The 26,223-nt window shown below is 37.6% G+C and overlaps 1 protein-coding gene across 7 annotated transcripts; it reads left to right on the top strand.

Moving 5' to 3' along the window:
• Positions 1-19,687: 19,687 nt before the first annotated feature.
• Positions 19,688-25,719, top strand: LOC110780121 (uncharacterized). Of its 7 annotated transcripts, none has more exons than XR_008923340.1 (7): positions 19,688-19,961; positions 22,837-22,911; positions 23,517-23,605; positions 23,694-23,802; positions 24,004-25,086; positions 25,305-25,406; positions 25,496-25,719. XR_008923340.1 is itself a non-coding variant. In XM_056831462.1 (6 exons), exons 2-5 carry the CDS (start codon positions 22,850-22,852, stop codon positions 24,078-24,080), a joined length of 315 nt encoding a protein of 104 aa, XP_056687440.1. In that variant the 5' UTR covers positions 19,689-19,961; positions 22,837-22,849; the 3' UTR covers positions 24,081-25,406; positions 25,496-25,719. The 7 variants fall into 7 exon arrangements, 3 of the variants coding, with proteins under 3 accessions (XP_056687440.1, XP_056687439.1, XP_056687438.1); XR_008923339.1 differs by having other exon boundaries at positions 19,692-19,961; positions 24,004-24,188; positions 24,922-25,406; XR_008923341.1 differs by having other exon boundaries at positions 19,694-19,961; positions 24,004-24,188.
• The last annotated feature ends 504 nt before the right edge of the window (positions 25,720-26,223 follow it).

Genomic DNA, 26,223 nt, shown 5'->3' with positions numbered 1-26,223 from the left:
ATGACTGGATGTCAGAATCTTTTGCATAGATACTTATTGGATCTTGTATCGGATTGACCATGAGAACACTTTAAGAGATTAAAGTCATGTCATAGGTAGTTCTTATTAATGGTGATTAGAACCGTTCCTCAGAACATGAGCGATTATGTATGCTCGTTTGAGAATTAGTTCGCTTTGATGTTAGCTAAACGTCGCACTGCAAAAGGAGGCTATAAAAGCAGTTATTGGGCGTACTATGAATCAAAGTGAGTATTCATAGATTGCAAGAATGGATTGTCCTCCTATATTTGATAGGATATGGTGTTGTTGTGTAACAAGGCCTCTCGAAGAGTTAGATACTGTAAAAATGCATGGTCGTGCTCAGAATGGTTAAGGCTTAACCTTCTGTAAAAGTTTAACAGTTGAGCTCTGTAATCCGAGAAACACTTCTTGACCTAATAAGGATGGCTAGGATCTTACCTTATGTTCAGCAAGTAACACTAAGTGACAAAGGAATGTAAATGCACACTTTTCTGAATGACAAGAGGGAGATTGAAGGAAATATGTCCTTCACCCAAGGTGCATTTAGTCTAATACCAAGGTTCAGATTAATTGCGAACAATTAATTCAGTGAGATCAAGTGATCGGAACACCTAGCTGGAGTAATGCTTCCGATCAGTGAGTTCTAATGAATATTAAGCTCACATCTTATTCTTGACTGAACCTACAAGGTCACACCAATGGCACGTAATAGATCACCGGATTAAATAAATCGGAAATTCAATTAATGGGTTTTTGGGAATTAGTTTTGGAAAACGTATTATACGATATGACCTTGCATCGGAATCGTTTATCGTATCACGAATATTCGTAAGCTGGGCGAAACGAATAAATCGTATCGTACGACGGTGATTCGTCGTATACGAAACGATAAATAATATCCGGAAGGAATTAGTCGCGAATACGAAGGGCATCGGAGTTGCCGGCCCGTCGAGCCAAGCACGCAAGCGTGCAAGGCCCAACGAGCCAGCAATCTCGCGAGCAAAGGTGAGAAGCCAGCCCGCGTGTGGGCGCGAGCACGCAACAGCAGCGCAAGCAACGAGCGAGTAGGCCCATGGCCCAGCTGCTCGACGCGCGCGCGCTGTGGGCTTCGGCCTGCAGTGTCTGGCGCTGGGCGGTGGGCTGTGGTTCGTGTGCTCATGTGTGTGTGGCCGGTCAAGGCTTATTAGTCCTGGCCGGTTACATCATTAATACTATAGGTTATTGTATTTTCCACACATTACACAATTCCATACACACTCTGTAATACCTCGTATTTTTCTATAATTATAAATATATTTTATTATATTTATAAAGCATTTCGTTGTATTTTTTTATAAATTAATTTCATTTAATGAGAATTAAATGCGCTTTTTATTTTTAATTAACTAAATATTAATTATTTCAAAAACCGAATTTTTATTAAATAAATTCAATGAATTTATTTAATCGGGAATTGTTGGGTCGTATTTCAAAAACGAATTTAATTTAATTAAGGCCCAGTCGTTTGCCATAATCAAACCCAACAAAAGCTTGCAAGGATTAAATTCAACTAAGCCCAAAAAGCAAGCCCAACCTTAAACCCTAATACCTAACCCATGAAGGGATGAGAACCTATAAATACCCCTCCCCTTCATGACATCCCCTAACTTAAAAATTCTGAATTTTGCTCTCCTCTCTCCTCTCTTACCACTCCTCTTCGTCCGGCCCTTTCTTGAGCCACAAGGCACGAGCCGTGCCCTTGTGCTTGTGCCCAGCCGCGCCTCACGCGCACCCCTCTTTCTCCCTCTCGTCGCGTCGTAGCCCCGCAGCGCCCAGCACTCGTGCACGAGGCCGCTGCTGCTGCTGCTTAATGTGCGCACTCGCGTGCTCGTCCCTTGCTCGCCCTCGTCCCGCGTCACAGCACAACAGCAGTGCTGTGTGCGCGCGCGCTGTGTCCCGCTTGTGCCCAGCACCTCTCTCCTGCCCTTGCGCGCACGCTGTGCCGCGTGTGTGTGCCTTGTTGTGCCCAGCGCCCTCTCGCCCCTTGCGCGCGCGCCACTGCTGCTTGCGGTGCGTGTTGCGTGTGTTGTTGTTGCATTGTTCGTGCGACGCACACGCACACAACACGAATAATTGTTGTGTGTGTGTGTGTTGCCAATCGGAAAGATCAAATTTTGTTTTCAAAATTATTAATTTTCAGTTTTATATTGATTTAAGTATTGTGATTAAATTTAATTATTGGATTGTTTGGATTGATTAAAACGGTTATGAACACCGTATTGGGTTAGTATTGTGTTTTAATTAAAGAGATTGGTTTTGATGATTTAAATTATGATTTTCAGATTTAATAAGTTTATAAAGTGTTGATTTTTGAAGTCAAAACATGTTTTCGGATTAAACCATTGTTAGGGTTTCGGTTTCAAATCGGTTGAGCGATTGATTCACATAATTTAATGACAATTTAAATTATGGGAATCAACCTAAATTTTCAGATAGTTTATAAGCTTTAAAAAGTTTGTTTTTAAGGGTTTTAAAGCGAAAAAGTCAATGTTTTTATGCTAGGACTTGAGTTGACTATTTGAGACTATTAAATTACCAATTAATGAATGAATTTTAATTAAACTAAGGGTTTTAGTTTCTTAAATAGTTGCTGGAAATTTAGTAAACATGGATAATAATTTAGTTCTCTTATTTTATTTTATAGGAGTTGATTTCTAGTGAGTCGTGATTCGCACAGTGGCCCCCGTACTTAGGTATTCCAGGTACGTACAAGACTAGGGTGACCACCCATCCCTTGAGGACTTTGTGAAGTGTATTGAATGTGAATCATGTGAACTTATATGCTATGAATTCATGTTTGATGATTGGGAATGATTATGTTGTTATGAATTCATGTTTAATGTTGAGAACGAGCATGTTATTATTATTACTGAATCTATATGAACGAGCATGTTATGAATTGAATTATGCCTTATAGATTCTATTGAAATATCATGTTATGGACTTTTATAATCGTTGAATTATGTCAAGCATGTTGTTCAAGGTTGTTTGCATGTATGAGTATTGCGCATGCAAGTTGTTATTATTATTATGCTATAGTACAGGATGTCTAGCATAATTATTGAGCCAGTCGAATATTGCCAGAGAGCAATATATATTCTACCAAAGGGGTAGAATATGTTAAGAGAGTCTATGTGAATCGAATTAAGGACAATTCGTGCTAAGGGCACACCCCGCTTGTTAATAGGCAATGTCGGGTTATCTCAAACAGTGTTTTTGAGAAGGAACAATGGGAGTAATTTCTCTTGAGTCTATGTTTCATCCCAAGTCCTAAAGAATTAAAATAATGAAGTGTCATTGTTGAATTGTTTAATTGTTCAATTGTTTGTATGTTGTGTCTTGAGTCGCCTTGAACATAATATACTAATTAACGTAAAGTGTAACCCAAAGAGCTTCAAAACTCTTGGAACGTATATACCTTGAGTATGAACAATGGGGGGGAGTCTTGCCGGAAAACTTGTACTCCTAGAATGATACAAGACGTTGTTTCATTCTCTTTTGTGCCGTTGTGCATTGGAATTCCTGTCGGTATGGCCCGACTTTCGGTAGTAGCCCGACTTATTTTGGTGTATGGTTGGCTCCCATCACCCTTTCTTTCCTTTTGAGGATACTTTACTTTACCCGTTCGAAGCTACTTTTTGTTAATCTGTGAGTCAAGAGTCGTGTCTCGTGTCGAGTCTTGTCTCCATGTTTACTCGTTTATTTTATGGCTTTTGCTTGTGGATTATTTAATTGTCGAGTTAAGCATGTTAGGATAGAATGTTATTCTAGCTTGTCCGTACTCAGCTTTTGCTGACTTCGTGCTTCATGTCTTCTGGTCATGGCCTTCGCCTTAATGACCCTATGATGATCCATCAATTGAATTTGCTTTGTTGGGGAGTAGATTTTCAATAAAGCGGGTTTGTAGAGATAACTTGCGGGAGAAGTTATCATGGGATTCGAGTTGAGAGTTTTATACTTCCGTAATTTATAAACTCTATTTCTATTTCTATTTATAGTCATGACTAATACTACTATTTTCAGTTAATGGATTTCAAACGGTTTGTTTTAGTTTGGGCCTCAACGGTTCCAACTTGTTTTAATGACCATTAACTACTTATTTAATGTGTTTTGAAAGTTAGTTATTTCCGCTGCGTAATTCTGGTAAATAGCCTTAGCTGTTATCACGGTGGCGGTAATATCTTGGTAATTCCTGTGTTTTAAGTTGGAATATGTTTTATAAAAAGCAAGGAATTATTAGGGTGTTACAAAGTGGTATCAGAGCTTAGTTTCAGTCCTTCTTTGTAGTAAGTAATACTACAAAGTGGTATTTGCAGAGCTCTAGTTTGAGAGCTGCTTTGCATTAATTAATAGTGCAAAGTGGTAACTCCTTAAACTACGATTGCGGAACTTTAGGATTTTCGAAAACTATTTTCCTAAAGTCAAAACGTTATTTATGAGTACTCAAAATTTTGAAAAGCCAAATACCAATTATTTCTAGTATTTGAAAATTATTTTAAATTTCGAATTATTTTTCGAATTTCCGAAATATTTTCGGACTTTTCAAAAAAAAAAATTAATTTTATTTTCGGATTTTTCGGAATTTTCAAAAAAAGAATAATAATAAATTCATTCGAAAATTCCGAATTAATTATTTAATTATTTATTTAATTCTTTGGAATTATTTTTGAAAATAATTGAATTAATTAAATTATTCGAGTAATTATTTAAAATTTTCGATTTTAATAATTTCGCGTATATTTGAAGTTATTTATTTAAATTAATTTCGAATTTTTTTAATTCTTTTCTAAGTGAGGAATGGGTAGAATAAGAAGGGTTAATTAGTCTAAGTATGTGTTGTCTAAGTATGCCTTTCTAATCAAGTGTTTATGTGATTATGCCTTGATGTTGTGATCTTTTAAAGCTTGATCATGTTTTGTTTGCTTTATGTGATTAATTGCATCACGAATCATGATTAAGCATGTACTTGTGCATTGAAAATTGTATGGCTCAACGAACTTACCTTGTTTTGGAACACTTTTAGTAAGACTTTGTAGTTGTTAACTTTCAGGATTAAGATGTTGATTTCAAAGTACGCAAATCTAGGAAACCTAGAGAAGCTAGACTGTGAGACCCCACACATTTATGTCAAGAAGATTGAGTTTGCCTGCAATTACTTTGCTTCAGTGAAGAACCTACCTGAGTTGAGAAAGAAAGATGTTATGGCAGAGATGGTTATTCATTGCTTACCTTCCAAGAACCCATACATAGAGCTTAAGAATCGATTTCGGGATATGCATATGGAAAATGGTATTCCTAATTACTACAAGTATGGTACTCCAGATGGTAGATGGAGATATGATTTGGAGATTATGACTACGATTATAGAGCTCGCAGAGGAATGTTTTGATGATGGTAAGGCGGTAGAGAACATCAACCTTACAGGATTAGATCATGATATAGAGACTCAGATGGATGAGGACAGTGATGATGACGTTTTTGAGATTGAGAACCCTAAACCTATCATTCCTGAACCCACTATTGAGATCTCCAGTGACACAAAAATTGAGCCTGAAGTCGACAATGATGAGGTAAACAGTGTGTTACAGCAAAACAATGAGGATATGGAGTATGAGTCTGATCCAGAGGAAGACTTTGATGATTTTGAAGACCATGAGCCCTCTTCACCTACTTGTAAGGGTGGCTGGATAGTTGAGTAGCATTTTAAGCTTTTGTAATAGCTAGTGCCTAGATTTAGTGAAGCAATAAAGTAGTACACTACTATTTATGGTTTTAGTAGTTCAGTTTTGTGGCTTTCCGAATAAAGTATGATCCAAAGGATGTATCATTTTTTTCCATTGAAGTAATAAAATCTAGAATTCCTTCTTATATCCTTAATTCTAAGTCTATATTATCTTTGAGCGATTATCGCAAAAGGAATTTTATGCATTTCTTCAATGAAATTGTACTTGCAAGGTGGTTCAATCTTTCACCACTTGAACTTTGTGATGCGGACTAAGGGGAAAAGCGGCCCATAAACAGGCGCCTATCCAGCCTAGGGTCAGAATTTTTTTGTGTATGTGCACCAATTGAATGACTAGCTAGTGCAATGTGTTAGTAAGGCAGTGTCCAACCTCAGTTGTTAAAGTTAGTCTTTTATTTTATTCGGGAGAAGGGAAATTACTACCCAAGGAATTGCTGACGTGGTCAGGCAACTGGCTGAAGTAGTGCAGAACTTAGCACAGAATAGGAATAACCAGGGAGTTGATCCAGCTGGTGAGATGTTTAAGAAGGTGGCCCAAAGTAAGCCTCCTTTGTACCCAGCGGAGATAGACCCGACTGTACTTGAGAATTGGCTAAGGGAGTTCGATAAGCTTATCGTAGCTGTCAATTGCCCAGAGAACCTTAGGGTTAATAGTGTTGTTTATTACCTTAGGGGAGAAGCCGATCTATGGTGGCAAATATGTAAGAATGCTTTGGGAGCTACACCTGTATTTGGATGGGAATCATTCAAGGTAGCCTTAAGAAACAAGTTTTACCCACCATATCTGAAGAAGCAGAAAGCTCAAGAGTTCATCGAGTTGAAAATGGATGGTATGTCTGTGACAGAGTATTATTCGAAGTTCATCGAGTTGTCTAGGTTTGCACCGGAAGTGGTGGCAACGGAGGAGCTTAGAGCCCAGAGATTTGAGAGTGGATTGACTATGGACTTGCAACTAATGCTTGCTGGAGAGACCTTTACATCTATTGACACCCTATATGGAAAAGCTGCCCATCTGTATGGCCTGCAGCAAAGAAAGAATGGGATTGGTGAAAAGAGGAAGGATGTTGGCAACCAAAACCAAGGTGGTGGTCAGCAGAATCGGGGGAATTTTAAGAAAAACAAGGGAAACAACCATTTCCAGTTCAAGGGAAACCATGGTGGAAATAGGAACAACTTCCACAATAACAACGGAGATAAGAATCAGTCTGCAGGGAATGGAACGAGAGTCTATGAGTGTAAACGTGTCATACTAATCACCCAGGTCGAAACTATAATGGAAACCAAGTTGTCTGTAGGTTTTGTGAGAAGCTAGGCCATAGAGAATTTGAGTGTTGGGCCAAGAATGGGAAACCCAACCAAGGTAACCAAGGCAACCGCCAGAACAACAACCGGAATAACCAAAACCGGAATGGGGGAAATAATGGTGGAAACCAAAGGGGTAACCAGAGTGGAAACAATGGCAATAGCGGCCAGGGTAATGGAAAGCCCGGAGGGAACTATCAACCAAATGGGAACCGAAATGCCAATGGAAATGCCAATGGAAGTGGCTATAACAAGGAAGTTTCCCAAGGGAAGCTGAATGTGATCACTAGGCAGGAAGCCGAAAACTCGTCTGACGTCATAGCTGGTACTTTTTCTATTAACTCCGTTTTAGTTAAAGTACTATTTGATTCTGGTGCGACTTACTCGTTTATATCAAAGGGTATCTTAGAGAAGTTAGAGCTGAAGGAACTCGAAGAAATAGAAGTACCCATAGTGATACCAACAGGTGAGATCGTGAAATGCACTAAGATCCATAGGAATGTACCTTTAACCATAGCCAAGACCATATTCTTGTCTAGCCTAATTGAGTTTGAGTTAGGACATTTAGATGTGATTTTGGGAATGGACTGGTTGGCCATGTTTAAAGCTAAGATTGACTGTGAGAAGCAGAAGATTCACTTGAAGTCTAGTCTAGGAAAGGTGGTATCGTATCGCCGTTTTGGGAAGCCTAGGAGTGTAGGAATCGTCACGGCAATGGAGCTCGTGAAATTAATACACAAAGGGAACCCTGTCTTCTTATGCAATGTGAGAGACCTAGACCATGTAATAAAAGAGAAACCAGGGGATATTGCAGTGGTGAGTGAATTCTTGCACGTGTTTCCAGAGGAAATCCCGGGAATACCGCCCAGTCGACCAATCGATTTTACCATAGATTTAGCACCCGGAACTGCACCTATCTCGAAAGCCCCATACCGAATGGCTCCAGCAGAAATGAGTGAGTTGAAAGGTCAACTTGAGGAATTTCTAGAGAAAGGTTATATTAGACCAAGTGCATCGCCTTGGGGAGCGTCAGTCTTGTTTGTGAAGAAGAAGGACGGTAGCATGAGACTCTGTATAGACTACATGGAACTCAATAAGGTCACAATCAAGAATAAGTATCCTTTGCCTAGGATAGATGATCTATTTGACCAGTTGAAAGGAGCAGGAATGTTTTTGAAGATTGACTTGAGGTCAGGTTATCATCGATTGAGAATCGCAGATCACGATATACCAAAGACTGCATTTAGGGCTAGATACGGTCATTATGAGTTCACTGTTATGCCTTTTGGGTTAACCAATGCACCTGCAATCTTTATGGACTTAATGAACCGAGTATTCCATGCATTCTTGGACAAGTTTGTAGTGGTTTTCATAGATGATATTCTGGTCTACTCTAAGAATGAGGAGGATCATGCGGAACACTGAAGGTTAGCGTTGAGTACCCTTAGAGACAATCAGTTGTATGCCAAATTCTCGAAGTGTGAATTCTGGCTAGAAAGAGTTGCGTTCTTAGGACATTTTGTATCTAAGGAAGGAGTTGCAGTGGACCCTGCAAAGATAAAAGCTGTCAGTGAGTGGCCTACACCTAAGAGTGTCACCGATATTCGACGTTTTCTTGGTTTAGCGGGTTATTATAGACGCTTTGTGCAAGACTTTTCTAGAATCGCCAAACCAATGACAACCTTGATGAAGAAAGAAGCGAAGTTTGAATGGAATGACCAGTGTGAGGAAGCGTTCCAAGCCTTAAAGGCGCGATTGACAACCGCGCCGGTGTTAACTTTGCCAGATGAGAGCGGTACTTATGATGTGTATAGTGATGCCTCTAAGAATGGTTTAGGGTGTGTGTTGATGCAAAACGGGAAAGTGATTGTGTATGCAACGAGGCAGTTGAAGCCATATGAATCCAATTGCCCTACCCATGATTTAGGGTTAGCCGCCATAGTGTTTGCATTGAAGATATGGAGACATTATCTGTATGGTGTGAAATGTAGGATATTTACGGATCATAAGAGTTTGAAGTACATTTTCACACAGAAAGACTTAAATATGCGCCAACGAAGGTGGTTGGAATTGATTAAAGACTATGATCTGGATATTCAGTACTATGAGGGAAAATCCAATGTAGTTGCAGATGCCTTGAGTAGGAAATCAAGTCATGGTGTGAATACGTTAGTAGTTGCTAACGAGCTATGTAAGGACATGCAGCGATTGAATCTAGAAATAGTGAGTGGAGAATGCCTTGAGGGTATGATGAATGCCTTAACCATCCAGTCGTCAGTATTTGATGAAATCAGGGAGAATCAGGCTGGTGATGTTAAGCTAGAGCGGATCAAGGAGAAGATTTCGCAAGGAAATGAGGTTGATTTTAAGATCCACTGGGATGGAAGTTTGAGGTATAAAGGACAATGGTGCGTACCTCAAAAGTGTGATGAAATAAAGGAGAAGTTGATGAGGGAAGGTCACAATACGCCATATTCTGTTCACCCGGGAGGTGACAAGCTGTATAAGGATCTGCAAAAGGTCTATTGGTGGCCAAGGATGAAGAACGAAGTGGCTGAATTCGTGGCAAGGTGTTTGACTTGTCCGAAGGTTAAAATTGAGCATAGGAGACCTCAGGGAAAGGTCTAACCTTTAGAAATTCCGAGTTGGAAGTGGGACTGTATCTCAATGGACTTTGTCACTTGTTTACCCAAGTCGAAAAGTGGAAATGACACCATTTGGGTAGTGGTCGATAGGTTGACTAAGTCAGCAGTGTTCATACCAATGAAAGAAACCTGGAAAATGGAACAACTTGCCAAAGCTTACATCAAACATGTAGTGAGATTACATGGAGTTCCTAAGGATATCGTATCAGATAGAGATTCTAGGTTCCTTTCGAATTTCTGGAAAAGTGTGCAGAAGAACTTTGGTACCACATTGAAAATGAGTACATCATTCCACCCAGCCACGGATGGACAAACCGAAAGGACTATTCAAACCCTAGAAGATATGCTAAGAGCTTGTGTGATTGGTTTCCAAGGAGGATGGGAAGATAGCCTAGATTTAATTGAGTTTTCATACAACAATAGCTATCATGCCAGTATTGGAATGGCACCATTCGAAGCCTTGTATGGACGAAAATGTAGAAGTCCACTATGTTGGAATGACATTAGTGAAACCGTTGTACTAGGTCCCCAATTGATAGAGGACACTATGAATCAGGTTAGGACTATTCAATCCAAAATCCAAGCCGCGCAAGATCGCCAAAAGAGCTACGCAGATTTAAAGCGTAGGGATGAAGAGTTCCAAGTAGGTGACAAAGTGTTGTTAAAGGTTTCACCAATGAAAGGAGTGATGAGATTTGGGAAGAAGGGAAAGCTTGGCCCAAAATATATAGGCCCATATGAGATCTTAGAACGGATAAGGAAGGTAGCGTATAGACTAGCCTTGCTCATGGATTCGCATAGAGTGCATAATGTGTTTCATGTGTCCCAATTGAGGAAGTATGTCCCGGATAAGTCTCATGTACTGCAACCGGAGACCATAGATTTAGACCAAAGTTTGACCTTCGATGAAAGACCTGTCAAGATACTTGATAGAAAAGTACGTAGCACTCGAACTAAGGATGTTAAGATCGTAAAAGTGTTGTGGTCTAACCAAGAGTCTGAGGAAGCTACCTGGGAAGCGGAGGAGGAAATGAGAAAGAAATATCCCGAGCTTTTTCCCGAGGTTAGTTGAGTTACGGGGCCGTAACTCGTTTTCTTTAAGAGGGGTAGAGTGCGGTAGAATTTCGCGCTTTTTATCTTATTTACCCAATTTACCCTTAAGGATATGCTTGAATCGTTGTTTCCAGTGAAGTTTCACTGTTTATTGTCATGTTGAAACTTAAAGAGTACAGCAACTAAAAATTTTTGCAAATAAAACGCACTAAAGTCTCAAAATAGTCTCAAGTTTAGTTTTAAAATTGTGATTTCCGTGCCCAAGTTTCGGGACGAAACTTCTTTTAAGGAGGGTAGACTGTAATACCTCGTATTTTTCTATAATTATAAATATATTTTATTATATTTATAAAGAATTTCGTTGTATTTTTTAATAAATTAATTTCATTTAATGAGAATTAAATGCGCTTTTTATTTTTAATTAACTAAATATTAATTATTTCGAAAACCGTATTTTTATTAAATTAATTCAATGAATTTATTTAATCGGGAATTGTTGGGTCGTATTTCAAAAACGAATATAATTTAATTAAGGCCCAGTCGTTTGCCATAATCAAACCAAACAAAAGCTTGCAAGGATTAAATTCAACTAAGCCCAAAAAGCAAGCCCAACCTTAAACCCTAATACCTAACCCATGAAGGGATAAGAACCTATAAATACCCCTCCCCTTCATGAGATCCCCTAACTTAAAAATTCTGAATTTTGCTCTCCTCTCTCCTCTCTTACCTCTCCTCTTCGTCCGGCTCTTTCTTGAGCCACAAGGCACGAGCTGTGCCCTTGTGCTCGTGCCCAGCCGCGCCTCACGCGCACCCCTCTCTCTCCCTCTCGTCGCGTCGCAGCCCCGCAGCGCCCAGCACTCGTGCACGAGGCCGCTGCTGCTGCTTGTTGTGCGCACTCGCGTGCTCGTCCCTTGCTCACCCTCGTCCTGCGTCGCGTCGCAGCACAACAGCAGTGTTGTGTGTGCGCGCGTTGTGTCCCGCCTGTGCCCAACACCTCTCGCCTTCCCTTGCGCACATGATGTGCCGCGTGTGTGTGCCTTGTTGTGCCCAGCGCCCTCTCGCCCCTTGCACGTGCGCCACTGCTGCTTGCGGTGCGTGTTGCGTGTGTTGTTGTTGCATTGTTTGTGCGACGCACACACACACAACACGAATAATTGTTGTGTGTGTGTGTTTCCAATTGGAAAGATCAAATTTTGTTTTCAAAATTATTAATTTTCAGTTTTAAATTGATTTAAGTATTGTGATTAAATTTAATTATTGGATTGTTTGGATTAATTAAAACGGTTATGAACACCGTATTGGGTTAGTATTGTGTTTTAATTAAAGAGATTGGTTTTGATGATTTAAATTATGATTTTCAGATTTAATAAGTTTATAAAGTGTTGATTTTTGAAGTCAAAACATGTTTTCGGATTAAACCATTGTTAGGGTTTCGGTTTCAAATCGATTAAGCGATTGATTCACATAATTTAATGACAATTTAAATTATGGGAATCAACCTAAATTTTCAGATTGGTTATAAGCCTTAAAAAGTTGGTTTTTAAGGGTTTTAAAGCGAAAAGGTCAATGTTTTTATGCTAGGACTTGAGTTGACTATTTGAGACTATTAAATTACCAATTAGTGAATGAATTTTAATTAAACTAAGGGTTTTAGTTTCTTAAATAGTTTCTGGAAATTTAGTAAACATGGATAATAATTTAGTTCTCTTATTTTGTTTTATAGGAGTTGATTTCTAGTGAGTCGTGATTCGCACAGTGGCCCCCGTACTTAGGTATTCCAGGTACGTACAAGACTAGGGTGACCACCCATCCCTTGAGGACTTTGTGAAGTGTATTAAATGCGAATCATGTGAACTTATATGCTATGAATTCATGTTTGATGATTGGGAATGATTATGTTGTTATGAATTCATGTTTAATGTTGAGAACGAGCATGTTATTATTATTATTGAATCTATATGAACGAGCATGTTATGAATTGAATTATGCCTTATAGATTCTATTAAACTATCATGTTATAGACTTTTATGATCGTTGAATTATGTCAAACATGTTGTTCAAGTTGGTTTGCATGTATGAGTATTGCGCATGCAAGTTGTTATTATTATTATGCTATAGTACAGGATGTCTAGCATAATTATTGAGCCAGTCGAATATTGCCAGAGAGCAATATATATTCTACCAAAGGGGTAGAATATGTTAAGAGAGTCTATGTGAATTGAATTAAGGACAATTCGTGCTAAGGGCACACCCCGCTTGTTAATAGGCAATGTCGGGTTATCTCAAACAGTGTTTTTGAGAAGGAACAATGGGAGTAATTTCACTTGAGTCTATGTTTGATCACAAGTCCTAAAGAATTAAAATAATGAAGTGTCGTCATTGTTGAATTGTTGAATTGTTCAATTGTTTGTATGTTGTGTCTTGAGTCGCCTTGAACATAATATACTAATTAACGTAAAGTGTAACCCAAAGAGCTTCAAAACTCTTGAAACGTATATACCTTGAGTATGAACAATGGGGGGAGTCTTGCCGGAAAACTTGTACTCCTAGAATGATACAAGACGTTGTTTCATTCTCTTTTATGCCGTTGTGCATTGGAATTCCTGTCGGTATGGCCCGACTGTCGGTAGTAGCCCGACTTATTTTGGTGTATGGTTGGCTCCCATCACCGTTTCTTTCCTTTTGAGGATACTTTACTTTACCCGTTCGAAGCTACTTTTTGTTAATCTGTGAGTCAAGAGTCGTGTCTCGTGTCGAGTCTTGTCTCCATGTTTACTCGTTTATTTTATGGCTTTTGCATGTGGATTATTTAATTGTCGAGTTAAGCATGTTAGGATAGAATGTTATTCTAGCTTGTCCGTACTCAGCTTTTGCTGACTTCGTGCTTCATGTCTTCTGGTCATGGCCTTCGCCTTAATGACCCTATGATGATTCATCAATTGCATTTGCGTTGTTGGGGAGTAGATTTTCAATAAAGCGGGTTTGTAGAGATAACTTGCGGGAGAAGTTATCATGGGATTCGAGTTGAGAGTTTTATACTTCCGTAATTTATAAACTCTATTTCTATTTCTATTTATAGTCATGACTAATACTACTATTTTCAGTTAATGGATTTCAAACGGTTTGTTTTAGTTTGGGCCTCAACGGTTCCAACTTGTTTTAATGACCATTAACTATTTATTTAATGTGTTTTGAAAGTTAGTTATTTCCGCTGCGTAATTCTGGTAAATAGCCTTAGCCGTTATCACGGTGGCGGTAATATCTTGGTAATTCCTGTGTTTTAAGTTGGAATATGTTTTATAAAAAGCAAGGAATTATTAGGGTGTTACACACTCAAACCCTAGAGACTCAGAGAACCCTAATTCTCTCTGTGCCTCCAAAGTGAGTTCTTCCCAAAAGCAACTATCTTGAATCAATTGTCTAAGCTACGATTATCAAGACGGATCTGATCGTGTCGGTGAACCAAGTAGAGGAACGACAAGTGGAGTTCTAAGTTCGTGTTCGTTGACATATTATTGTGGAAAACACGCTTCAAACGTAAGTATGCTTAATCTGTGCTTTATACATGCTTCCTGGCTTTGGGGGTTGTTTCTGCACATGTTATTATGTTTAACTGTAGTCCCCTACAATCCCTCGCCTAGCGCGCGCGCGGCACTCAGCGCCCATGCTGATGCCCGCGTCGCTACTGCTCGGCACTGATGCGACAGCCCGCGTGGCTTGACAAGCCTCACGTCCACCCCACCCTTGTGTTTGTGCCTTTGGTCCGTACTACGGACCAACTCGATTTTTAAAAAAAAATTATTTCACGAACGTTTGCATTTATGTTATTTTTCATAAAAAGTGTAGGGGGTGTTTTTGGAGTTTCCCCTACGGGGGGCGGTTGTTTTAGAAACCTTCGTATTTTTGTACTTTGTAGGAGTCGCCACCAAACATTGTTTAGGGTCTCGTTTGGAAAGACCGTAAATGACTCTATTAGGATAAGACTTGAATCTTCGAAACGGATGGGTGAGATCCGGGCAAGGGAACGAGATGCTTATTCCGCGAGGTTTAGAAATAATTCAAGTGCGTGACACAACATTTTCGAAAATACCCTAGTTTAGACTATGTGGGTTTGAATTTAGGACAAATTGAATTTCTACTTTGTATGGCGGTCACTTTGCTTTAAAGTTAATTAAAGGGAACCTAAGATCGGTTTGTCCAAGAAATTATCTTTGTTAAGCGTGATGTAACCTTGTATTTTGTTGTATTTAGCATGTGCGGTGATGAAAGCAATAAAGTAAATAAAGCAACATCACAATAGTAAATAAGTGTGGAATTAGTAAATACAAGACCCCCTAGATATGGATTAGGGAGTAGGCCCACATTTCCTAGAAGGACTAGGCAAGTAAAGTTGCATAATTGAAAGTGCGGAATTGAAATGCGTTATTGAAATTGCGGAATTGAAAGTGCGGAATTGAAATTGCGGAATTGAAAGTGCATAATTGAAAGGTGCGTAATTGAAATTGCCATATTGAAATTTGTACTTGGGCACATGAGATCCCAACGCCAAACGGCGACTTAAAAATAAGTGCGCTCGACACGAATTCAAAGCCAAAAATCTCAACTTGGGAGAAGTTGTTCATCCCAAAGTATCCTAGATTTTGCATATAGGACTTGAACTTGAAAGCTTGAAACTTGAAATATTGAACTTGAAATACTTGAACATGAACTTGAAATATTGAACTTGAACTTGAAATATTGAAATTAAGAGACTTGAATCAAGATCGGGCCTTTTAATGTTGAAAAGGTTAGATCTTTGATGTGCTCTTGCTTTGAAAGGATCCTAGTTTAGGGAAGTAGTAATGAACAACCCTAAACATTGTTGGATATTGAAATTTGAAAACTTGAACTTGTATATTGAAAAATGGGGTGTTGAATCTCAAAGAATAAACCTTTAAAAGTTAGAAAGGCATCATCTTTGATTACTCCATACTTGAGAATGATTCTAGTTCAAAGAAGTGATTACAAACAACTTAGAACATCCTTGAATCTTGAAAGTTTGCATTTTTGTATTTTGAAAAGCTTGGATTTTGAAAAGATGTATGAATGTTGCAAGTGACATTTTTAAGAGTAAAAATGCCAACTTACTAATCATTTTGAAAATAGAAAATCAATACATCATTGAATAGATTAAGGTTGGTATTCGGAATTACCTAGTTAGGTTGAGGCAAGCTTTCCGATTAGAACTCCCAATTGCTTAAAGCTTGAAGATTGTATGGTATTTTTGGAGGATTTTGTATTGATTTTTGTATTGAATATTGAGGTGCATTTTTTGTATTACGGCGTTATGTCTTGAATCTGCCTCCCTTAATGCTTGGAATTAGGGGGTATTTATAGGGGGAATGGCTGCTAAACGCCAGCCATTGCCAGCGCAGCACGCCGAAGCAGCGCCCAGCGCTGGTGACGTGGCAGGAATGCTGCCAAAACAAGGACGCGGGCTCCGTCCTTGATTTGTCTTGTATTGATGTACCTTCGTACGGATAGTACGATGTTTGGCATGTAGTGTTTGCTTGGGGGTTAAGACTTGATTTTGCGTCTAAAAACAAGCCGTTTCGGGTTTTGAATTTCGGTTTTACGGGACGAGGCTCGGCTTGCTCGGTTTTGTGGGTCGGCGCCCGAATTTGACTTGCCTTATATGATTTTGAGTGGAAAGGGCTTAGTAAAACCAATGGAATGGTCTACTGGATGAGATAGTACTTGGATTTTGAAATTTGTTTTTGAAAATTGTATTTTGTACCGAGTTCCGGAAGGGGAACGGCCTCGGGGATTGGATTGTGGCTCTTGGATTTTGGACATGCTTTTAGCAATTGGAATTTCCGCAAGGAGTTGCTCCAATTACCTAACATGGATAATGGTATCGTCATCATCCCAATGGCGAGACACAAATTACGTGTCCACAAAAAGTTACTATTTTTATTTTCGAAAAACAACGGTTTTTACGATTTAATAAAATTAACGACAATCCAATTTCGTAAAATATTAAATCAAGGCTAACATTATTCAAATATTAAGAACGAATGATTCAACCAAAAATTGGAACTTTTAAATAATAAAATCCAAATTTTTAAATCGTTCTTTAAACATTTAAATTTCAGATTTTAATAATTTGGTTTAAGTGCGATTAAAATTAACAAAACCATTCAAAATTTTAATTTAATAATTTTTAAAATTAGCCACTGACCCATGAAATTATATTCCATTTCCCAATTATCCGAATTATTAGATCTAAATTATTTAAAAAATCAATTAGGGATCTAATTTTTACGAATTTGGGGAAAGCAAAATTAGGGTTTATACTTATCGGAAAAATCTGAAATTTTACCAAAGATCAAGAATGTACCCAGCAACATCGTGTCGAAATTTCAATCAATTCCGAGTTGTTTAAGTCGACCTTTTAATTGAAATACTTTCCGACACTTTTAATTTTAAATCGAAAATTAACAAAAACGCCCAAAAAACATCACTTCGTGGCCTGTTTTTGCAATTCCGTTCTCATGAGTTGATCTTAGAAAATCGTTTTCAATCAAATTAGGGTCAAAAATGTCGAAAAACCGAATCTTTTTTATTTCAGAATAGGTTACGCAATTAATCCAATAATTCATAAAAAATTCCGAAAAATCAACAAAAATTCCCAAAATTTCGACAACAGCAAAAACACAATAAATTCATGCCTAAACATGCTTTGAATACATAAGGCTCGTGATACCACTGTAGGGGAATACAGTTAAACATAATAACATGTGCGGAAACAATCCCCAAAGCCAGGAAACATGTATAAAGCACAGATTAAGCAAACTTACATTCGAAGCGTATTTTCCCTAGTAATCTGTCAACGAACACGAACTTAGAACTCCACTTGTCATTCCTCTACTTGGTTCACCGACACGATCAGATCCGTCTTGATAACCGTAGCTTAGACAATCAATCAAGAGTTTTTGCTTTTGGGAAGAACGGTTTTCACAGAGAGAGAAAACTGTAGAACGTAATTTCTGAATTAGGTTTAGGGTTTGGAAAACTGATTGTGTGTATTAGGGTGTGTGCAAAAATATAATAACTTAATATTATATTGTGTAACCAGCCAAGACAAGGCCTTGACCGGCCACACTTGCACACACGACCACACAGACCCGCGCACAGCCAACACGCTGCAGGCCGAAGCCCACAGCGCGCATAGCCGAGCTACTGGGCCGTGGGCCTCGCATGCTCGCTGCTGCGTTGCTTGTGTTGCGTGCTCGTGCCCACACGCGGGTTGGCTTCTCGCCTTTGCTCGCGACCTTGCTGGCTCGTTGGGCCTTGCACGCTTGCGTGCTTGGCTCGACGGGCCGGCAACTCCGATGCCCTTCATATTCGCGACTAATTCCTTCTGGATATTATTTATCGTTTCGTATACGACGAATCACTGTCGTACGATACGATTTATTCGTTTCGCCCAGCTTACGATTATTCGCGATACGATATACGATTCCGATGCAAGGTCGTATAGTGTAATACGTTTTCCAAAACTAATTCCCGAAAAGCTATTAAATGAATTTTCGATTCATTTAATCCGGTGATCTTTTACGTGCCATTGGTGTGACCTTGTAGGTTCAGTCAAGAGTAAGTTGTGAGCTTAATATTCATTAGAACTCACTTATCGGAAGCATTGCTCCAGCTAGCTGTTCCGATCACTTGATCTCACTGAATTAATTGTTCGCAACTAATCTGAACCTTGGTATTAGACTAAATGCACCTTGGGTGAAGGACATATTTCCTTCACATGTTCATAATGGAAAGGACAGTGAACGAGCCACATTTGGTTCACTTAGCCCGCCACATAACGAGAGGAGTGATTCACTTGGTGAGACCCAATCTTGATTATATGCGTATGTCTTGTGAGCCTTGTGTGAACTTTATACAGGTTGATGTGTGACCGTGAGGACTAGATAGTTCGACTATGATATTTGCCTACCTTGACTTTATCTTTGTCTTATCGTCTACTTTTCTACATTGATCTTGGGGTGAGTTAATCGTCTTTGTCTCATTGATGCTCTTTTCTTAGGGACAAGCAAAGGTTTATCTTGGGGGATTTTGATATGTGCATTTTATATAGAGTTTTTGTTAGGTTATGACAAATATAAATCATATATTTCATGCGGAAAAACCATAAAGCCAGGAATCCAAATTAATTTCCACATAGTCAATTAGCATAATTTACGATACATACATGTGATGCGTGCCTTCCCTAGCTGCTCCCGAACCGAACAAGAACAAGTTTAGGATTCACTAGTAGAAAAAATGTCATTTGCAGCTCATTAATTGCAACTCATACAAGTCATACGAGTTGCAACAGAGATTTGGTCAACGCGGGTCAATGATTAAATGAGCTACTTGCAGCGAATGTATTGACCCCGAGTTGCGAAAAAGCAAATTTTTTTTAGAAAAGAGATTTCACAGCGCGTGCCTCCAGTATAAGTTGCAACTAGGCGAATAAATTGCAACTCACACCCTTGTCCTTTGCTGCAATTCTAGCAAGCACAAATTCTTATTTATAATGGGTGTACAATAAATATTGTACAACGGAGTAAAAGTTAACTTTAAATGCTTAAAAGTAATGCATATATATGTAAAAGTTATCTATTTTTCAGTGAATTTTTTTTTCATTTTAGTAAAACTTATTTCTTCAAAATAACTAATAATGTATAAAATTAATCATTTAACCCTTTAAAATATTTATCTATCAATTTTTTTTACTAATATAAAAGTTAATCAAAATTAGGTTAAAGTTACAAAAAAAAAAGGTTAAAGTTATGTTGGTGTACAATAAATTTATTGTACACCTTATACGCGCAAGACCTTTTGTTCTAACAAGTTGCAACTTTGCCCCTTTGAAGTTGCTGCAATTAGATAGAATTCACTCATCTCCTCGATACCAGTCCTCGATCAATTGTACTCAGATCTAGATCGAATTCAAAAAAAAAAACCCAGTGAAACCTAGATAGACGAAACTCCATAGCCAACTTCTGCTCTCTTCGGTCTGCTCCTTCGTCGCGCGCCCATCGAAAAAGTTTCTTGCCCATCGGAAAAAGTTTCGTCCCGCGCTCCTTCTCTGCATCTCTCACCGCCGGTAACACCATTTGGAGGTAAGTCTATAGTTGGTATTATGTTGTTTTAATTTCTTCACCAATTTTTATGACCTAATAAGAATATTATTCTCCTAATTTTAATTATACTAGTCGCCGGCCAATTTTAATTTGGGTAGGAATGAAAGGTTGACTGAGTTGTTCAAAGGTATTAATTGCATAATTTGATGAATATATGTGTTGATGGTTATGGGTTTAAATCAGTGTTGATGTTTATATGGGTTTAAAGCAGTGGGATATTAGATGATTTTAATGATGATTTTGGTGAGGAACCGTGAATTGTTGGAATTATATGGTGGGCGTTTTCGGTTTCGTCTATTTCATGTTATTCAGATTGTTCCTTTCTTTGATGCTTCATTTTGGATAAAAAAACGTGGAACACCCACCACCAATGCCTGAACAAGAAAACGAATGCGGAATTGGAAATGAAAGTGGAAGTGGAGTTTGCTAGTATTGCTAGCTAGAATAATGAAGGCATCAAGGATTTCTGGTGCTTCATCCCTTTCTACCAGACGACTATCCTAGTCGCTCTCAGATACGAAAACATTTAGTTTAGGGACTTGTAGAGGACTATCATAAATGGCCAAATTGATTTATTATGTTGACATGCTTCCTAATAAAAAGGTTTCAGTAAACAAATTAGAATTTAGCTCTTGCTTACATGAATTAGAAATAGTAACATGAATACATGATTTAAGTGAAGCTGTAATTTCTTTATGAAATTTCAGTGCTTAGAGGTCTAAACTTCATTTACCAGGCCAACATATTTCCAACAGCAGAAAACAATAACTAATTTGCATAACTTTTTGCGTAAACTATACCTCAAAAAAACAGGAAAGAAGTAGGTCTAAGTATTACTATTTATACTTGAAATGAAAGGAGTACCTGACATTTGAAGTTCATCAGAAATGAATTTATTCTATGAGATGATTTCAGATAACTCGCGTGAAAAGTTTCCTGGTTCAAATGAATCTTAAAGTAAATTCTTAACAGCGGTATTACTAGGCCCTGCAAGGAGTGATGTTAGGATTGACCTCTCGACTTAATTTGTGAACTGGGGAAAATGTGTTACAAGATTTAGCGCATAACTATAGAGAAAGATGAAAAGAATTGGAAGGTCTAAGAATATTACAAAGATTTAAAGCATAACTTACCACAACCAGTAGCAACAGCTGCTACAAAAAATACCAACAGGAACCTGATTGCAAACTGCAATAGCCACACATAAATACAAGTCGAAACAAATATTCTCTGAGACCAAAACCAAAAAGAGAAATGTATACAACAGAAATTTGTGATTTCTTTAAGGAGGAGAAACATAAACAAAAATTTCCTACGAAATCTAAAAGATGCATTCAAAAAAGAAGATAAAGTAGCCACTAACCAGCACACCCATAGAACTGTAGTAATGATGTATGGGGCATTTCTTGGAGAATGATATAGCTTCTGTGACAATGATAACTCACAGCCTCACCGGTTCAGTAAACAAATAAAAAACACGAAGATAACTATAGCACAAAACACAAAACACCCACCATATGATGCTTTCATTAAGGTTGATTTCTGGAAAAGCTTTTGATACTCAAATCAAATGTAGATTTAAATTTAAACTGTAGTTGGCAGTTTTCAGCTTAGCAACTGTATTGAGTTTTTTGTATTTTCTGGATAGTTTTGTCACATTCCATGGTCATGGAAATGGGTGAAATCCGTAAAATGTTTTTTGTTTTCCTGGACGGCTCATGTGAGACAACTGTTTCTATTTTTTCCTCTCTTGATAAATATCAGTACCCTGTTTGTTGTTTTCCTGTAGAGCTCCTTTGTTGTGGCACTATCTTGACTGTAACCACCACATATCTTGCCTCCCATTGCCTTTACAGTTTCCATATTTGCCCTCTTTTATTTGTTGGATGGCACACATGGTATTCTGAGGAGACTTATTTTGTTCTCCCTTTTTGTTTACTTCCAGTGTGCTGTAAGTTAACTCAGCTTCTAATGAATGTTATTATTAATACTGTGGACTGTGGACTGAGGGTTAGTTGTACTCTTTTGTATCCGTTACATATACTAGATCCTTTGAACAAACAGATTTCAGGGCTTTTTTTTAAGTCTGTAGAGTAAGGCCCTCTTTTTTGTTTTCAGTGGTTATTTGTTGATTAATTTCATTGATATAATCATTTTGGTGCTGGCTTTATGTTTCTCATCTTTCATGGAGGTTGGGGGGGATGATAGTGTTCTTTTGCTTTACATTTTTTAGAAGGTCCGGTTAATTATTGGCTGTCATTGTATACATATTGTAATTTTAATGTTAGCTGGAGATGAAACTGGGTGAAGTTAGTCGCATCCTATGAGATGAAACTGGGTGATTCTTAAAACAGGAGCAATAACTCTGATAGTTTTGTTGAATTGGTTTTTCATTTTCTGTTATTGGACCTTTTTTCGTAGTTATTGATCATAGTGAATCAATAACCTGAAATGCAGGGTTTTTCATTTTCTGTTATTGGACTTTTTTTTCGTAATTGTTGATCATAGTGAATCAATAACCTGATTTTGATTCTGCTGCTTTGTTTGACCATAGGGATCGAGTAGAAATGCAGGGTTTCAGGTCATTCATTTTCTGTTATTGGACCTTTTGATTTGAATTAACAGTTTGTATAATGGATTTTATTTAGGGTGCTTTTTCCGTTCCTTTTGTTTCTCATCGAACAAATAGTCACTGGTATTTACATATAAATGTAACGGCAAGTCAGCAATTTGAATTTGGTTTTGGTGCACGTCTTTGATGTTGTTTGGCTTGGTATTTATTATTTAATTGATATGACAAGTGCACAAATCAAAGGCTATTATCCTATGTTACAGTAGATCTTTGTTCTTGCAGAGAACTGCAAAAAATGGTCTTCATATTCTTCTTGGAGGTGTTTGTGCCTTGGCTGTTGTTGTCTTCTTTTGCCGTGTAAGTACTTTATCCATCTCTTTTCTTGCATGTGTTTTATATGCAGTGCATGTAATTATGTTTATGTTCTGATTTGGTTTAAGCTCATTCATACTAATTGTAGCAAATTATCCTCTTTTTTTTTTTTCTTTCTTTGCATTCATCTGAGAACACCTGTCTGAAATGAGAAACTAAAGAATTGGGAGCTATATGAAAAAGTTACCAAAGAATTGAGATAAATCTATCACATCTGTTTGATTTTTATTCATTTTTTTACTGCATTAATTTCAGTTCAGATTTTATGGTTAGAATGATTTTATTAGGTTTTGATTTGCATGTGGTTTCGCATTTTTGGTTTGTGTAAGATTAGGGTTTATTTTGTGCAATGTAATGCGGTATTGATGCGATTCTTTAATATGCTTTGGAATGTGGAAACCAAAATAATGACCTCACCTGTGAGAGTGTACATGCTGGTAGTGGTAGCTTTGTAATTGTTTGCACTTATATATATTAGTACACTGATCAATTAAAGAAAAACTATATTTTTGTGTGTGTGGGGAGCAACTATTGTGAGGTTGCCTTCAAACTGTCTCTTTTAATGAGTCTACTGTCTTTGTTTGTCTCAGCCAGTTTATGGCTTTGCTTCAGGCAATCCTTTACGGGGAACACATGGATTTTGTTCTACATTGAGGACACGGATGTGGACTTCAAAGATGTAAGATAACCTAAAGTCCTAAACTTTCTTAATGGGTATATTTGTCTTTGAAAAATTGCAACTTATATGAGCTCCTATCAACATGCAGATAATTGAAGCTTCTTTACCGAAAGCTCCACTGGATACATCAATCATGTGCCATTGGGTAGCAATAGAAGGGGTGCAACCTGCAAGTCCAGAAAATGCTCCAGTGCAAGGTAGGAGACTCCTTTTGTTTGATTTGTAAATTTTGGCTAAGTGTTAATAGCATTGTTTCAGTCTTGGAGCTTAAATACCAGGATTACACCAGTATTGTGATTTTTTAATACGTCAAAACTCTAAAGTAACCAAAACAGCCAAAATTATTTCCGAAACTAAATAATCTACTTTGACCCAGCTTCTCTTACTTTTAATGTCAGATCTGCTTTGTTTGCTTGCATTGCTTGATCCCGCTTCTCCTAGCGTCTATGTTCATCTATTGTCGGAAGAAGGCTAATCTTATGGTAGGAAATGTTCTTCCTTTGAGATCTATTCCTGAAGGAGCTGTTGTTTGTAATGTTGAACATCATGTTGGTGATCGTGACCCTGATAATGATACCTCTAGGTATATCTTCACTTTATTTTTCATGTGTTTTTTTTATTTTTGCCATGAATTTGTTTTGTTTTCTATGGTTTTTTTACATCTATGATTTAGTAATTAGTTTGTTCTTGGGACGTCTTTGCTTGATAATTTGATTTTTATATGGGCGTTTTGATTGGTATTGTTTGAGACATGGTACTTTGATTTGGATTAGTGAAGTGAGGTAAAAATTAGATCTTTTGTATAAACTTAGATATTTTGAAATTCTGGGCAAAGGGTCATCTAAGATAGCGAAGCAATTACTCTATTTTTAGTTTGTGTTTTTGGTCTAGGTTTCAGCTTAATTTGGACAAATAAATCGATTTAGATAATTTGATATATTTATTGGTAGCTTAATCTGCAAGAAAAATTAAAGGATGTTGTTTTAATTTGAACACAGTTGAATGTGCATAATAACCAATTCTAGAAATTGGGTATTTCTTATTTGTCAAGAATTTGATCTTTGCACTAAAATCGATTCTGGGAATTGGATATTTTTGATGAGTTTTGAACCTGTTTTGAAATGTTGATTACAAATCAGAAATTTTATTTTGTTTCTATGGAATAGGAGTAGATCGATACAAATCTAAATATGTCTTCCTATGGGAGTAAATCAATGCTCATGTGTTTTTCCACATTTCCCCTCTTTTCTTAAATCAATACACAATCCTTTGATTAAGTTTCTTCAAATTTTGTTGTTCTTATTCCACATATTTAGGCCAAATTGAGGCATTTTCGCTCCCAACTTTGCACTAAAGAACCTAAGGTATCATTGGGTTCTTATCGTCCTTGATCTTGTCCTTGGCCTAGCATATGTGTTTGATTCGGCCACTCCTCCCCCTCCCGAGACACGGAAGTTAGAAGGGTTCAATTGTATACAAATGTAAGTTGAATGTACAAACCCATTACTCATTATATTATATCAATAAAACACATGCTATATTTAATTTCTTTATTGAAAGAATGACAAACGGAAGATTAAGTCACAAAAGTTACGATTCATACAGATGAAGGTACTAATTAAATTTTGTACTCCTTAAATCTCTTAATTTGAAAATATTTGCTTTGACACATATATACGTGCCTCATTTGTGTAAATAGTGTGCTCAACAAGTTGATGCAGTGGATAGTGGTTATTATGTGATGAAATACATGCATGATGTTGTCACACTATACAATGAATACAAGGATAATTTGTCTGAGGTACGTGAACTTATTTAATTAGGTATAAGATTCAATTTTCTCTTAAATTAGTTTTCGAATAAATAATACCAAGTTTTTGTTTTTTGAAGGGTTATGTACAAAGAGAAATGCCATATTCTGATGAGGAGTTAGAAGAAACTCGAGAACAATGGGCAAAGTATTTTAAGGACAACTATTTGATGGATGCTGGCGAATGAGTTTGTTGTCTAGTAATGTTATGTTTTATGTTTTTGTTATGTGTTGGATATGACGTTGGATGCTACTTGGAGCATATATATGGTTGTTGGAACATATATGTATGTTATGTCTTTTATACAGGTCTTTATAAATTCCCGTTTTGCCGGGTTTCGCAAATTACAAGGGAAACTATGGCAAATTTTTTGCAACCTATTAAACTATTTATAATGTTTTTATTATAACTTTTTGTCAAAATAATAGGATTGTCCAGGGATAAATATATAAATATGCATCTGATCGGACCTATTACATTTATTTATTTTTTTTAAAAAAAAAATTAATTGCAGCGCGTGGGCTAGCACTAAGCTGCAAAATGATAACTAATAGCAGCGCGTATTTCTCAACAAGGCGTTGCAACTACTTTTTATTTGCAGCTTAGATGGGTCGATTCGCGCTGCAACTAATAAACTATTTGCAACTTATACAGGTATACCCGCGCTGCAATTAACCAATTATTTGCAGCATCTACGATCGCTGCAAAAAATCTTACGGTATTTGCAACCATCACAATTGCAGCGCGCGAAAACGCTGCAAAAAGCCCGTTTTACCCGCGCTGCAAATGTGATTTTTTCTACTAGTG

Source organism: Spinacia oleracea, chromosome 6 (assembly GCF_020520425.1).
Source record: "Spinacia oleracea cultivar Varoflay chromosome 6, BTI_SOV_V1, whole genome shotgun sequence".
NCBI lineage: Eukaryota > Viridiplantae > Streptophyta > Magnoliopsida > Caryophyllales > Amaranthaceae > Spinacia > Spinacia oleracea.
Note: the sequence above shows the minus strand (reverse complement) of the source record. Positions and strands in the feature narration are given on the sequence as shown.

What these genes read in the sequence shown, in the direction of transcription:
- LOC110780121 (XM_056831461.1), top strand. Translation starts at nt 22,850, where the DNA reads ATGGTCTTCATATTCTTCTTGGAGGTGTTTGTGCCTTGGCTGTTGTTG. An exon ending in TTGTTGTCTTCTTTTGCCGT is followed by an intron (nt 22,912 to 23,520) that starts GTAAGTACTTTA and finishes TGTCTCAGCCAG; the next exon opens with TTTATGGCTTTGCTTCAGGC. An exon ending in AGAAAATGCTCCAGTGCAAG is followed by an intron (nt 23,803 to 24,003) that starts GTAGGAGACTCC and finishes TTTTAATGTCAG; the next exon opens with ATCTGCTTTGTTTGCTTGCA.